Genomic DNA, 17,766 nt, shown 5'->3' with positions numbered 1-17,766 from the left:
ATCATAAAATCGGCTCAGCTCGGCTTTGGCTTTTCTTTATTGGTTCAATTTTAATTTGTTTATTACATTATTATTTTAAATTTAACTAAATACATTCAAGCTTAATATAAGTATATAATTAATTAAATAGATGTTATTATAAGTTTTTAACCAGTAAAGAAAGACTTAAAGTCGGGCGGGGCCGACTTTATGATACCCTACACCACTTTGCTAATTCAATTAAAAGTTTTTATGGGAGAATTCAATCATACACGCTATGCTTATAATTATAATTTAAAGTTCAAAGGACTAAATATGCCGAAGCATTTGTAAATTCGTATTACCCATTTGGTGCACGATTGAAATCGGATAAAAATATATATGGGAGCTATGTCCAAATCGGAACCGATCTCGATAAAATTTGGCAAAGGCATTTCTGAGCTGTATTTGATATATTTCCCTGAATATCGTTGTTACGGAGTGCATATTACGGTTGTGGGTAACGAATATAACAAATCGGATGAATAATATATATGGAAGATATAGCTATATCTGAACCGATCTTCACCAAATTTGGCATACTAGCTTCTAGACTCAATTCGGTCGTAAGTGCCAAATTGCATCCCATTTGGACAAATATTAGACGTTTGGTGCACAATGAAAAGTAAATCGGACGAAGTTATATATGGGAGCTATATTCAAATCTGAACCGATCTCGATTAAATTTAGCAAATGTATTTCTGAGCTGTATTTATTACATTTCCCCAAATATTGTTGTTGTAGAGTGCATATTACGGCGGCGGTGGACAAAAATAACAAATCGGATGAGCAATATATATGGGAGCTATAGCTATATCTGAACCGATTTCGATCAAATTTGGCATACATATTTTCAGGCCTAATTTGGGTGTATATGCAAATTTCCATACAATTCGGGCTGATATTACACGTTTGTAATTTCAATTTCAATAGGGTTCGTCCTTGGGCCAAACAAATGATCTGTGCAAAATTTCATTTGGATCGGGCAATAAATGCGACCTGTACTTTGTTTACAAAAATACATTGAGACGGACAGTCGGACGGACATGCATAAATCGTCTCAGAATGTGATTCTATGCAGATCATCAAAAGGAACTATGGGTCTATCTCGTTTCCTTCTGCCTGTTACAAACAAATGAACAAAGACATAATACCCTGACCACCTTGTGGTGTAGGGTATAATTATACATTTTTAAAATTTTAAAAAATATACTAACTTCGCTTAAAATTAAGGTGAACAACAGCATTGATCGTAGCTGAAAACTAGAATATCAAGAAATAGGCACAATTGATATAGCGGCAATATGTTTTATTCAGTTTAAATAATGATTTTTTATTACATTACATTTTTATTCAACTTTTAGATATAAAATAATATATTATGAGAAAACTAATGACATATTTATTTGGGCGAACGTGTTTGAAATTTATTGATAATTAAGAAACAAAGTTAGTATACTTCTTTTGGTTTGTTTTTTATAAATTTACACATTAATTTTATTCACTCACAGTCATAAATTCAGTTTCTTATTAATGCATTTTTAGTAATATTAGTTAGCTTTATAAATATTTTTAACATAACGTACAATTTGTATGCTACCCTAGCATTACTAATTACTTAAGACGATACGTGTTACACTAACTGAACGATACTTTGCCAATAAGGCAGACATCAGCAATTCACCACATCGGCTGTTGCTGAGAGAGGAAGAAAAACAAGAATAAATAAAATTAATATGAAGATAAAATGTTTCCTTCCTTTTAAACAAAGGACGTTTTTTATTAATATTCCTTTTATAGGTTATATTTTAAATTTATTTCAAATTAATTTAATTTTCATATTTAAATTAAAGCTATGAAACATAGTTTACATATTAGAAATGTACATCGGGAATTTAAATTAAAAAAAAAATAGAAAAACAAAATATTTCCTTTTGCTCTTTTTTGATTGTAGAATTTTATTAAAATTATGTTAGTGATATGTTTCTTATTTATTATTAACTCTAATTAGCATTTTTAACTTATTGTTTATTTACTTTTTCTTATTACAATTTTTTCCCATAAGAATTCTGTGTTGAAACGCCTTGATTAGACGCCTTTATTGTGCTTCCCAGTTTAGGCGTCATTCTATGCAACTGTGCAACCACTTGAAATTGTTGGGGAATGAGAGACAAAGAGCAAATGAGAAAGAGAGAGAACAACACACAATTCCCTCGATTTATGGTTAGTTTATCAACAGCAGCGCAATCGAGCGGTTTCGTACGTTTCGAAATCCAAAAGAACGCGTGAGTGAATTAACGATGAAAGAAAAGTTTTAGCTTAGAGTAGTGTTTTTGTGATTGAATTGATTGTTTGTTTGTTTTGTTGTCTTGCGAGACTCACAACAATAAAAAAGAATATTACGCGAGTGCTGTTTTTTCACTTTAAATTAGAGTAAATAGAAGTAGTTGCTAAAAAAAAGAAATAACAAAACGACAACGAAAACGTAATGTCCCCGAAAACGTAATCAATTCGCATACCAAATAATCGATGTGTTATGAAAAGTTAATTGAAATCTCAAGAATTATTAAAACAAAATAAAATTAAGAGGTAGAGGTAGAAAAAGAAGAAGAGGCAGAAGCTAAATAACAACAAAGTGAGCGTAACGTAAAAATTAAATTTGTAAAAAAAGAATTGAGCAAAGAGTGTATCTGCTTTGTAGTGTTAATACAAAACGTGAAAAAGAGAATCAAGAGAAGAAATTAATTTTTTTGTTGTTGCTTTAATAAATAACAAAGTGTTTTTTCGTTCGTTCGTTTTTTTTTTTGGCCAACAGCATAGGCCGAAAGAAATAATAGTATAAAAATAAAACAAAATGAGAAAAAGGAACGCCTGAAAACAAAACTGGTGGAACGAGTTGTAAGCAAGAAATGCCAAAATAAGAAATCATTCACAGAGCAAAGGCGGCAGGCTGATTGGGGTCCCCCACTACAAGGCATTCTCTCCCCTACCCGAAAAGAAAACAACAACAAAAAAGTTCAGTGCTTAATGTTATGATGTGTGAAGCGTCTTGAGTGTATGTGCAAGGCATTTCTATGGCAACAACATAGCAGAGAATAATAGGCTTCGGAAAAAAGTTTCTTATACAAAACAAAAGCTGCCTAATTTTGAAATCAAATTCTAAAAACAGAAAAAAAACAACAATAACAACTCAATTGCACCACACCCCGTTTCATAGACAGACAATCCAAGCAAATGATTCAGCAGCAGTGGAATTAACATTTGTTTGTCTGTTTGTCAGTGTTTTAAAAAATAGCCTTGTTGTTGTTGTTGCTGCTGCTGTTATTTCAGCGTAACCTTGAAATTGCAATTTTCTTTTGCACTGCAACCAACGACTTGCCAAAAACAAGTCGTGTTTTGTTGTTCAGCAACCAACCAAAAATCCTGGCAGAGAAGAATAACATCAACGATTTCCATTTTCCAATAACAATAAAAACCACAACAACACCAACCACCTATAACAACAAATGTCAATTGCAAAACATTGTTGGTTGGTGCTCATCCTTTAACTGCTGCTGTTGCTGCCGCCGCTCTTCAACAAATGTTGTTGACACTCTCTCCCAACAATTGATGAAACAACGGCTGTTTTCTCACCACAGGAAGTGTGATGTCATATTGAAGCTCTCTTTCCTGTTATGACAGAGATAGCCCTGCTCTATTTCCATGTTTTCTCTCGTTCTATGTTAACTAAACATTGCTACTACAACAAAACGAAAACAACAACTACTGCTTCTGCTGCTATCTGTCGAGAGTAAACAAATGCAAATGTTGTTTTGCTGGCTCTATCGTCGTCGTTAAACATTGGCAGAGCAAAGACAAAACATATGTTTGTTATTAACGACAGCAGTAACGAGAAAAATAGCAACAACACCATCATCCAAGGAAATACCTTTGTTTGAAAACCAAAATATAATAATTTGCAAAAGTTCGTGCTGGTGCATTTGTTTAGCAAAATGCCTTCTCTGCTAAGGCCCCATCGTCAACCGCAACAACAACGACGACGACCTCTTTGTTGTTTTCGCCAACTCTCCTCTCCAGTTTCCGCTGTACGCCATGGATTTATTTACTTCCTTTGTGCATTTGCAATTGCCAGCATATGTCTGCCAATGTCAATGGATGCTGCAGCAACTCCAATATCATCATCAACAACAACAACAACAGTAAATGTTAAAACGGATACCCAGTCAAAAGGTGAGTTTTAAGTGGCATTATTAGGTACATGTACCCGAGTTATGTTACTTTGTGTGTGTTTCTCTTTGAGAAATGTTAAAGGGGTTAAAAAAGAAACAAACAAGCAAAGAACATCTTCAATGTGTTTTTTCAAACACATGCACACACCTCAACAAAGAAGCTCTCTATCTGTGTGTGTATTTTTGCACCATGAGTGAAGTGATGTGACTGATGTGTTGCAATTTCTTTTGGAATTCAATGCATTTTTCTTTGGATTGTTTTTTTTTTTTTTAATGGAGATGGGAATTTTATTTGTCTTCAACTTGTGTCTTCCCGCGGGGTCTTATCAGAACAAATAGGTAGGTACTTCTATTAATAATGAATGTTACGAAAACAAGATTTGGAATATAGGATTGCCTTTATCTCCTAACGAGATGATTTTAAGGATTAGAATGAATATGACTGAAGAACATTTTATACAAAATGGGATCCAAGTTAGCCTGTGCGAATTGCAAAATTCCAAGGTAATGAATAATTAGACATGGGATAGTAAAATATTCGTTTTTCCTTGTCTATTGCATGGTAAAATTAAGAAGGTAAAGTCATTTCAAATACGCATACCCATATCAGCATTTTCCGTAATTTACCTTGCCAAATTTTACAGCATTAAAACAAAGTTTTCATAACTGATTTGTGTATTTACAACAGGATTTATAAAAATATAATCCTATTGTAAATACACAAATAATTAAAAACCAGTAAGGAAAAGTCAAAAGTCGGGCGGGGCCGACTATATGATACCCTACACCACTATGCATATTTAGTAGAGCTTCCGTAACAAGAATTTATTTGAAGGAGATCTTACCACCTATCAACATTTGGTTTTAGAGTAGTCATAGTTTGGTTTCGGAGGGAACTTATATAAGGGAGGCACATCCAATTCTGAATCGATTTTCACTAAATTTGAAGGAGACATTTTATTCTTTTATACCAAATAACATTGCTATAGAGTGCATGATATCACTTCGAGAAGGATTATATTAAAAATATAGATATATCGGAGCCGAGTTGCACCAAATGAAAATGTATGTCCTGAAATTTACTCCATATGGGCTGATATTAGCTATTATGTGCAAAATAAAACTGAAATCGGATTAAGGATATATATGGGAGCTATATCCAAATCCTATCCGATAAAATTAGGCAAAGGTATTTCCGAGTTTTATAAGATATCTGGTACCAAATGTCATTGTTGTCGAATGCGTATTACGAATTTGAGTTACGTAAACACCAAATCAGATGATACATATGTATATACAGGGTGAGATAAAAAAACTGCAACAAAGTCAAGCGCCATATTTTTTACATTTTTTTTTTTTTTTTATTGAATGAAAGCAAAAAATGTCGGAAATAGCATTAAATTTTAGAATAATTTTAGATTTGTTCGAATTGGTCACCTTTGGCACGAATTATGGCCTTCAAACGGCCAATGAAACCGTCAAACGCTGCTCGAATGATGCTCTGCGGTATTTTGGTCCATTCACGGCGAAGCGCTTGCTTGAGGTGATCGACACTTTGGTATTTTTTAGTGCCAACCTTGCTTTCCAAAATACTCCAGACACAATAGTCCAACGAATTGGTATCCGGAGATTTTGGTGGCCATTGTGCGCTGGAAATGAAGCGAGGAACCTCATTTTGTAAAAATTCTTGGTGGCGCGTGCTGAGTGCGATGGTGCTGAGTCCTGTTGGAATGTCCAAGGTCTGCGGCCAAACTGTTTGCAGGCCCAGGGCTTTAATACACCCTCCAGAATATTTTGGCGATAATATTCGGCATTTATTCAGATGCCACGGTCGATTAATACGAGCGGAGAGCGACCATCAGTTGTTATAGCGGCCCACACCATGGCCGGCGCTTGAGTTCTGGTGGCCAATCGAAGGTGTACATTTTCAGCTGACCTCTTTGGCAAGTAAACACGATCAATTTGGTTGTTTAGAAACTGCTGGACAACGAATGTTTTCTTATCGGAGAAAGCCAAATTCGGCAGTTCACCACTGGAAAATTTCACCAAAAATGCTTTGTACGCTTGTAAACAATCGTTCTACAGGTCACAATTGAAAACCAATTGAGAAGAGAGTTCAGGACGGGGAAGAAGTGTAGCAATTTGGATGACCATTGGGATTACCTAACAACTCGACGGTGTGCAAAATGCCCAACAACCTAAGAGTAACACCAGGACAGGGCTCTATGACATTATTTCAAAACGAAATTGGACATAAGGGCGCCTTCAAGATATTGTAGTGTTGTAGGGTATCACATACATTAAAAACATTGATTTTCTTTTTTTATAAGTAAATAACAGTTTTAGACCACATGTCTCTTCGGACGAAATCCGTTTCATGTAATTTGGAATCTATCTGTCTTGCTCTCGAGGAGACTATTCGATTTAGTCCAAACAGAGGGCATTATAATAGTTTCTACGAAACTTGAATGAGTTCGAAGGACTAGTAATATCGGTCCTTCTTTTGTAGGAAACTATGGACGTTTTCAAATTAACAGAAAAGTCACTCTTTGATATATTTTTATCAGTTTTAGTTCGACATTTTCAGATAACTAAGCTCATCCCACAAAACAAATAAAATCAGAAAACATAATAGGTGTGTCTGGTTACTTTTCCTGCAGGAATTGTCCAGTAACTTCTTTCTGAGAGAGTAAGGTAGTTTTATTCTCTTTTGCAAGGAAAATGCGAAAAGTAAACAGACGGTATTCCTGCAGAAGCTTGCAACTAATCAGCTTATCAAATCAAAACAAACCAATTTGTCCCCCATAAGGAGAATTAAAACAAAGGAAGCAATACTAATTTTACAAGTTTTTTAAATAAAAATGTTGGAAATAGTCTTTTATTTTCTTATTACATATTAACATTTACGTTTTTCACATTTTGTAAAGTTTTTCTCCAAAAACTATTAGTCTTGGTAATTCCAAAAAAAAATTTCAAATTGAAAGCACAAAAATAAATAAACAAACAATAGAAAACATCTGATTGAATCTCGATGAATGAGAAGAAGAAGAGTTGCAAGTGATTGCAAGAAGAAATTTTTCCAGCAAGAATTTGCAAACTCTCACTGAAAGAACTGTCAATATATCTTACTCCAACCGCTCTCTTTTGCAGAACTTTTGGGTTAACAGACGACTTCCAGTAACAATTTGTAACAATTGTTACAAATTTTAGGGTAACCAGACACACCTAATATTAACCTGGACAGGTAATACCTAAAATATCTGGGCATAATACCGACCTCTTGAAGACAATACAATATTTTTAATTAACTAAAATTAAATTTAAAAAATCTAAAAACATGTCTTCGGTAATTTACATCTTCAAAATGGACTACCATCACGTTCGCCATTTATGTAAAACTTTTGTATCCATATCCGTTTCTCATACTTTGTGTTTCTTTTACAAGCATAACAATTATTGTTATGTTCTGATCTGTTTTGAAAACTAAACTCGAATGGAGTGGAGTGTGCAAACTTTTACACTTGAAATTTGAAAATTTAACCCCTCGCCCCCCAAATAAATAAACAACCACCATAAAACTGTCTTTCAACCAAGTTAATTCTATGGGCAATGATTTTGGATTTGTTCGAAAGGACCATTTTGAAAAAGGACCGCCGCCAGACAAAAATCACTTTCAATTGTTTGGAAATCCTCTTCAATGCCAATGTAGTTAAAATTTGATTTTGAGACAGCAGTGAATGAATGAAGAAAGAAAACAAATAAAAATGGGTTTTATCCTTGATAAAGGCCTTCTTCGAATTAAACAATAACTGGATGGCGGATGCGTAAACAAGGGGGTTGGGAAGGGGCGGGGTGAGTTTTGTATCACGGGCAACGTTATGAGACCTCAAATCTCTCAAACACTTGAGATTGAAAGCCACATAACACTTGAACCAACACTTAAAAAGGGCAATGAAAAAGACAAATTCTTGTCGTATCTTTTTCTTTTCAAATACACCAAGGAATTCCAAAGGAATTTTTTTGGGTAGACCTAAAAAAAGGGTTTAACCTTAAGAAATGCGATTGTGAAACGCTGAGATTTGGGGAATCAGAATATTTTATTTCAAACTATGGTGATCCGTTTTCATATTCGATTTTTTTATGCTCTTCCTGTTTGACAAATTTTATTTCCCCCTCGATTTCCTGATCATTTTTTTCTTATTTTCAATTTATTTCCTTAAATTACATGGGAGCTTTGGATTTTTCGTTGGTGTATTTTTTTTGTGGTGGTTGGTGTCAGAGTAATATTGCAAAACTGGTTTATATTTCTTTAATTTTTTTGTTATTTAGATTCAATTTTCAAGGTTAATTTAATTCATGTTCAGATCGTTATTTTTTTGGATGTAGGTAGCAATACTTGTCTCATGACATGCTCTGCTTTGTTGTAGCTGCCGTTCTTGTTGTTAATGAATTTTAATCTTAAAGCTATTGTTGGTTTTAGTTGTTGTTTGTTTTTTTGTGGTGTGAATAAAAGTTGTTGCAAAAATCTTGGAGGTTTCTCTTCAAACATAGGGTGTGGTAGTAAAGAAAAATAAGTTTAGAAACAAGCCATTATGGAATAAATAATGGCGGAATGGGTAAAAAAGAGTAGATATCTGGAATGTGACACGCAGTATAAATTATTTATGTTTCAAAGAGATTCTAAGAAACCTGTAGAAGGATTTATGTATTAAAAAGTTATCCCGAAAAATTTCCGTCCGCATACCTTTGTTTATAAAAGACCTCATCAAGGCATTTTGTGCATTGAACACTTGTTGTTGAAGTTCTCCTGTGTACAGAAGACCTCTCGAAAATGTTCTGAGCATATGAGACCTAGACTAGACTTTTTGTGCTTAGAAAACACCTAGAATTTGTTTTGGTAAGAAAGCCATTAATGTAAAGAACGCCTAGATAATCATCTGTATGCTTTGCATCAGAAAAAGTGGAAAGAAGCATGAAGAAAATCTTCGGTATTTGAAGATCCCTAGAGGTGCGTAGAAAACCCCCCTAAGACCTTCTGTATACAGAAAACCTCTGGAATATTAGTTTCTCTTGCCCATTTGCGAATTGTCATTTTCCTTAGGAGGCTTTATATATAACCTTTTAAAAGGCCGGTCCCTGATAGGTATTCTTTAAAAGACTTCGTCTTCGAGCCGCTCCTCGTACAAAAGGAGACCTATAGATGATCTCTTTTAATGAAGATGCTTGAAACCCGTCTTTTGTGGAAAAAAGTTAGAATACATGAATAAGGTCTCTTTTAGAGACCTCTAGAGATCTTCTCTGTACAAAAAAACCTTATAGAAGACATCTAGGCGGTCTTCTGAAGGTCTTAGAAGAAATCTTCAGTATTTGAATATCCCTAGAGGTGCGTAGAAAACCCCCCTAAGACCTTCTGTATACAGAAAACCTCTGGAATATTAGTTTCTCTTGCCCATCTGCGTATTGTCATTTTCCTTAGGAGGCTTCATAAATTACCTTTTAAAAGGCGGCCCCTGATAGGTGTTCTTTAGAAGATTTCGTCCTCGAGCCGCTCCTTGTACAAAAGGAGACCTATAGATGATCTCTTTTAATGAAGACTCTTTTAGAGACCTCTAGAGTTCTTCTCCGTACAAAAAACCTTATAGAAGGCATCTAGGCGGTCTTCTGAAGGTCTTAGAAGACCTCATGCAGGTCTTTTGTGTATAGAAGTCTTCTTGAAGGTTGTACCTACATTGAAGTCCGTCTTCTCCATAGAAGACGTCTAGATGATCTTCTTTGTATAGAAGACCTCCAGAAGGTCATCTCTTTATGGAAGACCTTGAGAAGGACTTCTCTGAAGATCTTCTTCATATAGAAGACCTTTGGAAGGACTTCTTGTCTCGATACGGCCAGATGTGTCTCATCGAAAAACATTGTACCCAGTTTAAGTTTGAAATTGGAAGATATCGGTCCACATTTTCTGGTGCGTTCCCCATTAAAGCTCAAAATTATACAAAAACAAAAGGTTGATTTGGAGATAAGGAAATACCCGAAACTAGGCACATCGTAATATGTGGGACACAATTGATAGTATTTTAGGTCTACCAATTCTTTGGGGCCAATCCGGTCCATGTTCGCACCAGACCTAAATCAGATGTAGATATTACCATGTGCCAAGTTTGATGAATATAGACCCTTGAAGAGTGAGAAAATAGCGTCCGATATTAATTTATTTATAATATAGACACTCTTCGGGGGTCTATATTCATCCAACTTGGCACATGGTAATATCTACATCTGATTTAGGTCTGGTGCGGATTACGAGCAATCTAAATTCAAAAGTTTTCAAAAGTGAGGATGAGGGGGAACGTGCCCCCAATTTTGGTTACTGTTCGATGTAAACTTTCGAAACGCCAATACCCGTATCTTCTTTTGTAGTCTTTTGTAGTCGTGTCTCCACCGTAGTATGGAGGGTATACTAAGTTTGCCCTTCCGTTTGTAACACCTCGAAATATATATTTTAGACCCCACAAAGTATATATATTCTTGATCAGCATAAAATCCGTTAATCTGTATGTCCGTCTATGGAAATCACTCTGGCTTTCGAACGTCCACGCCTTCGTACAGCCCCATATAACGGTACCTCCCGATATTCGGTTCTTTGATGATTTTAGCGACATTATTCACTGGAATTGTTTCAAATTTGATATTTGAAGTTCGTAATGGATACTACAGCCTATTACAGAAAATTGTCTGTGCAGTTCCACGGTTTTGTATAGCCCCCCTATAATGGTACCTGCCGATATTCGGTATTTTTATGATTTAAGCGACATTATTCACCGGAGTTGTTTCAAATTTGGTATTTGAAGTTCGAAATGGATACTACAGCCTATGACAGAACATTGTCTGTTTAGTTCCACGTCTCCGTATAGCCACCATATAACGGCACTGTCCGATATTCGGTATTTTCATGAATTTAGCGACATTATTGTTTCAAATTTGGTATTTGAAGTTCGTAATGGATACTACAGCCTAAGATAAAAAATTGTCTGTGCTGGCTCATGTCTTCGTATAGCCCTCATATAACGGTATCTCCCTATATTCGGTATTTTCATGATTTTACCGACAGGAATTATTTCAAATTTTGTATTTGAAGTTTGTTAAGTGTTAATACAGCCTACGATTAGAAAAATTTATGCAGGTCACCGTCTTCGTATAGCCCCCATATAACGGTACCTCCTTATATTCGGCGTTTTGATGATTTCAGCAACATTATTCACCGGAATCGTTTCGAATTTCGTATAGGAAGATTTTAATAGGTACTATAATCTATGTCAAAAAAAAAAAAATCGTTTGCAGGTCCATGTCTTCGTATAGCCCCCATATGACGGTACCTCCGAAATTAACAAAAAGCAAAATAATAAAAGTAGGATTTATTTTCCTTAAATTTCGCTCATTGCTTACATATTTCCTTTCTTCCGCGAACATAAGCATTATAAATAACCTACGTACATAAACATAAGCATTATAAATAACCTACGTATTTCCTAAAATAGTATTTAATTGTCCAAGAATTGCTGCTTTCTTTGTTGAGAAATTAAATAAAATTCACATTACTTAAGAATTTCGAAACTTCTTGACATATTTTCCTGCCGGCACAGAGTAATTCCCACAAGAAATAATTTTCAAAGCACTAAACATTTTATTTTGAAAAGTTTTGCGAACAATAGTTAATAAACAATTTAAGTTATGGCTTTTTGGCCCTCCTCTTCCGCGCTCTCTCTCTCTCTTTCGGATGACCCGCCAATGGTTTGTTAAATTATTAAATGCTTAAAAGATGCCGTTGTTATTGTAGCTTCTTTATAATTACAAAAGAATAACTTTCGCTTTTGTTACGCTCGGGAATAATGGAAGCTGTTTTCCATTTCATTGATGAATGGCCGGCATCATCAGCTTGGCTAAATGCTTTTTTGTTTTCGATTTTGTATTTCGCTTAAACTTTATTTAATGGTTTTACTTTTACTGTTTTTTTTTTTTTCTTAAAGCTACACGTTTTGTCTTAATATTCTGCCAGTAGACTCATTGAAATTTGATAATGTTTGGATTTTGATTGTGCGGATCGATGGATATTCTTTGTGTGCGTGTGTTTCTGGAATACAAAATCCTATAAAAAATGAAATGAAGTGAAAGAAGAATCAGCAAAATTCTCTAAACTAGGTCAGGCATCACGTTGTTATCATTTTGCTGGTATTTATTGCACGCTTTAGGTTTTTTGTTTATTGATTTTCTTTTTTTGTCAATGCTCCAATTATTTAATGTAAGTTCAATTTAAAGAATTTGTTATTGTTTCGAACTCATTTTTAAATTCAATAAACAAAAATCATGGGAAATTTCTTATCGGCGATTTTATTGCGCTCATGAGAAGTCAATTATGTTCTGCTTTGTTTTTTTTTTAACACCTCAGGGCTATTTGTTATACACAAAACGTATAGCCTGAAAATAAAGAAATCGAAACAGGTTTGCTGGAAATTTGAAAAAAAAAAATCACGATGACAATCTTCTCTTTCACAAATTTCACTTAAGAAGTATTATTTTGTTAAATGTTTTCCAAATCGATTCTAAGAAAGATGTGAAACAGACGGAGGGGCGGGGGTCTATTGATTCTCTTTAAAAGAAAATAAAAGTGTGTTTTAAATTTTAAATATTGGGTTTCAAATTTGAAAAAAAAAAAAAATAAATGTTTTCCAAACTTGGATTTTTAAAGATTTATGTTTTTCCTCATACACAGGATGAGATGAAAAAATTGCACGTGCCACCCAAGAATGGTTACAAAATGAGGTTCCTCGCTTCATTTCCAGCGCACAAAATCTCCGGATACCAATGCGTTGGACTATTGTGTCTGGAGTGTTTTAGAAAGCAAGGTTGGCAATAACAAATACTTAAGTGTCGATCACCTCAAGCAAGCGCTTCGCCGGGAATGGGCCAAAATATCGCAAAGCAACATTCGGGCAGGTGTGACGGTTTCATTGGCCGTTTGAAGGCCATAAAATAAAATAAAAAATAAAATCTTATTCTAAAATTTGATGTCATTTCCGACATTTTTTGCTTTTATTCAATAATATTAAAAAAAGTTAAATATTATGGTGTTGGTATTGAAAATGAGATATATCGGTCCACGTTTTGGAATAGCCGCCATATAACGGTACCTTCCGATATTCGGTATTGGATGATTTTCACCAATTTTTTTCACGGATTTGTCTAACAATTTGAATTTGTAGTTCGTAAAGGGTTCCAGCTTCGGTGGCGGAACATGGTATATATAGGTCCACGTTTTGGCATAGCCTCCATATAAGGAACTCTCCGATATTCGGTATTTTGATATTTTTTCCACATTTTTCCACGAAAGTGTCTAACAATTTGAATTTGTAATTCGTAAAGGGTTCCAACTTCGGTGGCGGAACATGGTATATATAGGTCCACGTTTTAGTATAGGTCCCATTTAACCGTACCTCCCGATATTTGGTGTGTTGGTGATTTTGGCCACATTTTTCCACGGATTTGTCAAAAATTGGTATTCGCAGTTCATAATAGGTTCTAGCTCTGGCGGCAGAACATTTAAAATTTAAGTCCGCATATTCCTATGAGCATGTGAACCGATACCAACCGGTGTTTTGATATGATGATGATGTTAACCTCATTTGCCCACGAAATTGTTTCATATTTGGTATTTAAGAAGATTTAGCGTATTACAATCCTTGCAGTATAAAATTGTCTAGAGAGGTTTTCGTTTTCCATTCAACGGCCTCACCCTTTTTATGGTTTTTGGAAAATTTTAAAAGCATTATCTAAACTGGTATTTGTAGTTTAAAGTGGAATACCTTTGAATTCAGATAATTTTATATAAAATTTTATACATTACCCAAATTTGGAATGTTTTCAAAGTGGAGGTGGAGGTTTTAATGTTTTTTTACTTGTTTTTTCTTTTTTTTTTTTTCTATAAGAAATATAATATTATTTTATATAATAGATTTAATGTTTATTTTTCCTTCTCTTTCAGGTAATATTCACGCTAAACACTATTTCCAACTAAATGAACTGGTAATTAGATTTTAAGTTTGAATTTTATAAAATCCAAAAAATGCTCAAACAAAGCTTGAATTTTGAAACTAAAAATTTGAAAAAGAGACATCATTAGGTTAAATATTATGTTTTTTTTTTTCATTTTTAAAAAATAAATTGTGCCACATTTGCGATGATATTCGTCATGACCTTGTTTTGTTGCTAGTTGTGGTTTTTCATTGAGAGCGACATTTTAATTACTGCACCGCAGTAACCACTGAGGCATTAATCTTTAAAATAAATGAACTTGAAAGTAAGTAAGAAAAAAAATCTGACAATTTTGCCAGCAGATATATACCATCAGCAGTTAATAGATGCATGTGTCACATGTAGGAGAGGCCCACCAAAAATTTAAAAAATAACTTGAAAAAAAATTATTTTATTCATTCATAAACTTTTATTATTTGGCAAATTAAAGCTCAATTAAGATTACAACATTGTTCGCAATGCTATTTCTTATTTACACACTTTTAGAATTCCTTAATAATATCTTATCATCTCTTTGCGTGCTAGAATTATATGGTTCATAGTTGTAAAATTAAAGGAAAATCATTGGCGGGGTTTTTATATTACATTCGAAAAATTAAAAAAAAAAACAAGTAAGAAACCATTAAGTTCGTCCGGGCCGAACTTTTAATACCCTCCACCTTAGGGTAATGGAAACACTAGAACTAATTATGACCCACAAATACTAATTTTTAGACATATTCGTGGGAAAATTTGGCGAAAATCATCAAAATACCGAATATCGGGAGGTACCGCTATATAGGGCTATACAAAAGCGTTGACCTATACATACAATATTTCGCCAACGGAGCTAGAACTCATTATGACCAACAAATTCCGATTTTTAGACAAATCCGTGATAAAATCTGACAAAAACCATCAAAGTACCGAATATCGGAAGATACCGTTATATGGAGGCTATACCAAAGCGTGGACCTATACAAACAATGTTTCGGCGCAAGAACTAGGACCCATTATGACCTACAAATACCAATTTTCAGACAAATCCGTGAAAAAATGTGGTAAAAATCATCAAAATACCGAATATAGGGTGGTACCGTTATATGGGGGCTATACCAAAACGTGGACCTATACAAGCAAAGATTCGCCACCCGAGCTAGATCCCATTATGACTAACAAATACCAATTTTTAGACAAATCCATGAAAAAATGTGGCAAAAATCATCAAAATACCGAATATCGGGAGGTACCGTTATATGGGGGCTATGCCAAAGCGTGGGCCTATACATGCAAAGTTTCGCCACCGGAGCTATAATCCATTATGACTAACAAATAGCAATTTTTAGACAATTTTTAGACAAATCCATGAAAAATGTGTGAATATCGGGAGGTACCGTTATATGGAGGCTATACCAAAGCGTAGACCTATACAAACAATTTTTCGGCGCACGAACTAGGACCCATTATGACCTACAAATACCAATTTTCAGACAAATCCGTGAAAAAATGTGGTAAAAATCATCAAAATACCGAATATAGGGTGGTACCGTTATATGGGGGCTATACCAAAACGTGGACTTATACATGCAAAGATTCCCCACCGGAGCTAGAACCCATTATGACTAACAAATACCAATTTTTAGACAAATCCATGAAAAAATGTGGCAAAAATCATCAAAATACCGAATATCGGGAGGTACCGTTATATGGGGGCTATGCCAAAGCGTGGGCCTATACATGCAAAGTTTCGCCACCGGAGCTATAATCCATTATGACTAACAAATAGCAATTTTTAGACAATTTTTAGACAAATCCATGAAAAATGTGTGAATATCGGGAGGTACCGTTATATGGGGACTATACCAAAGCATGAATCCATACTAACAATGTTTCGGCGCATGAACTAGGACCCATTATGACCTACAAATACCAATTTTCAGACAAATCCATGAAAAAATGTGGCAAAAATCATCAAAATACCGAATATAGGGTGGCACCGTTATATGGAGACTATACCAAAACGTGGACCGATATATCTCATTTTCAATACCAACCATCCTAGGCACAATACAAATTATTCTGCTAAATTTTGACGCTCTACGTCAAATAATGTGGGCTGTATCGTGATTTCAACAGACAGACAGCCAGACGGCCATCGTTAAATCGTCTTAGAATTTTATGCTGATTATGAATATATATACGTTATGGGTCCTACGACGAATATTTAGGAATGTTACAAACGGAATGACAAAGTTAATATACCCTCCTTTCCAAGGTGGAGGGTATAATAATATAGAAATATATCACTACAAATACCACATTTTACAAAAGGTCATTGGAAGTTTAACGAAATTATAGAAGAGCCGCTACTGACATTTCAAACGTATGCATAGAGGTCTATCAGAAATTTTCTTCAAAATATAACCTTCACCAAAAGGTGAACTGCTACAAGGGTTTTGTCTATGGTGAGTTTAAAATATAAAATTTGAAATTGAATTTTGGATTTGGATAATGTGGCTAAAATCTCCATCATAGGGACTATAGGAAAACTTGGACCTCTAACAAGTAAAAAGCTGTAAGTTTGGCCGGTCCGAACTTTGAATACCATTTCCACCATTTGAAACGAATTTGGCAATTTTCAATAAAATAAAATCTATTAAAAATTCTGTTAAAATCTTAAAAATACCGAATGTAGCCTTTGTATTAGGATATATACGACGACGTGGACCTGCTTTGGCAACTTTTGTCATAATCCATTACAATATTCAAATACGAAACTTGAAAAAAAGATCGGTGAATAATGTACCTAAAATCATCAAAATACCGAATATGAGGAGGTGCCATTAAATTGAGGCTGTACGGAGACGTGGACCTGCACAGGCAATTTTCTGTCATATGCTGTAGTATCCATTACGAACTTCAAATGCCAAATTTGAAACTATTCCGGCAAATAATGTCGCTAAAATCATTAAAACACCCAATGTCGGGAGGTACCGTTATATGGGGGCTATACGAAGACGTGGACCTGCACAGACAATTTTCTGTCCTGTACGATCTGCTGTACCATCACTATATTACAAACGTTAAATACCAAATTTGAAACATTTCCGGTGAATAATTTTGCTTAAATCACTAAAATACCGAAAAAGGGAGGAACCATTATAAGGGGGCAATATCAAAACGTGGAGGGTATAAAAATAATGTTCTGCCACCGTATATAGAACCCACTGCAAGCTATAAGTTTAAAACCATTTCGTAAGAAAATGTAGCTTTAATCGTCAAAATGCCGAATATCGGCAGGTATTGTGGACCGATATGGTCCTGCCTACAAAATACAGCATTTTTGAATTAGACACATAAGCAGACTTGGGGAGTACTCATTTTGGCATAGACAGCTTTCGAAAGGTCTTCTTGACTATAGAGAAGACTTCTTTCGGCAAATTTAGGCTATCAAGCA

General features: G+C 34.6%; 1 protein-coding gene across 1 annotated transcript in view; it reads left to right on the top strand.

Annotated features, from left to right (window-relative positions):
* The first annotated feature begins 2,261 nt into the window (after nucleotides 1-2,261).
* Nucleotides 2,262-17,766, top strand: part of LOC101897312 (disintegrin and metalloproteinase domain-containing protein adm-2) — a 211,898-nt gene continuing 196,393 nt past the window's right edge. The window contains exon 1 of the mRNA XM_059121923.1: nucleotides 2,262-4,248. Within this exon, the coding sequence (XP_058977906.1) occupies nucleotides 4,011-4,248 (238 nt within the window). The 5' untranslated portion in view covers nucleotides 2,262-4,010. The remainder of the gene's footprint in view (nucleotides 4,249-17,766) is intronic.

This window comes from Musca domestica, unplaced genomic scaffold (genome assembly GCF_030504385.1).
Source record: "Musca domestica strain aabys unplaced genomic scaffold, Musca_domestica.polishedcontigs.V.1.1 1, whole genome shotgun sequence".
Taxonomy (NCBI): domain Eukaryota; kingdom Metazoa; phylum Arthropoda; class Insecta; order Diptera; family Muscidae; genus Musca; species Musca domestica.
The sequence above is the reverse complement of the archived record's forward strand: the minus strand, read 5'-3'. Positions and strand labels throughout refer to the sequence as shown.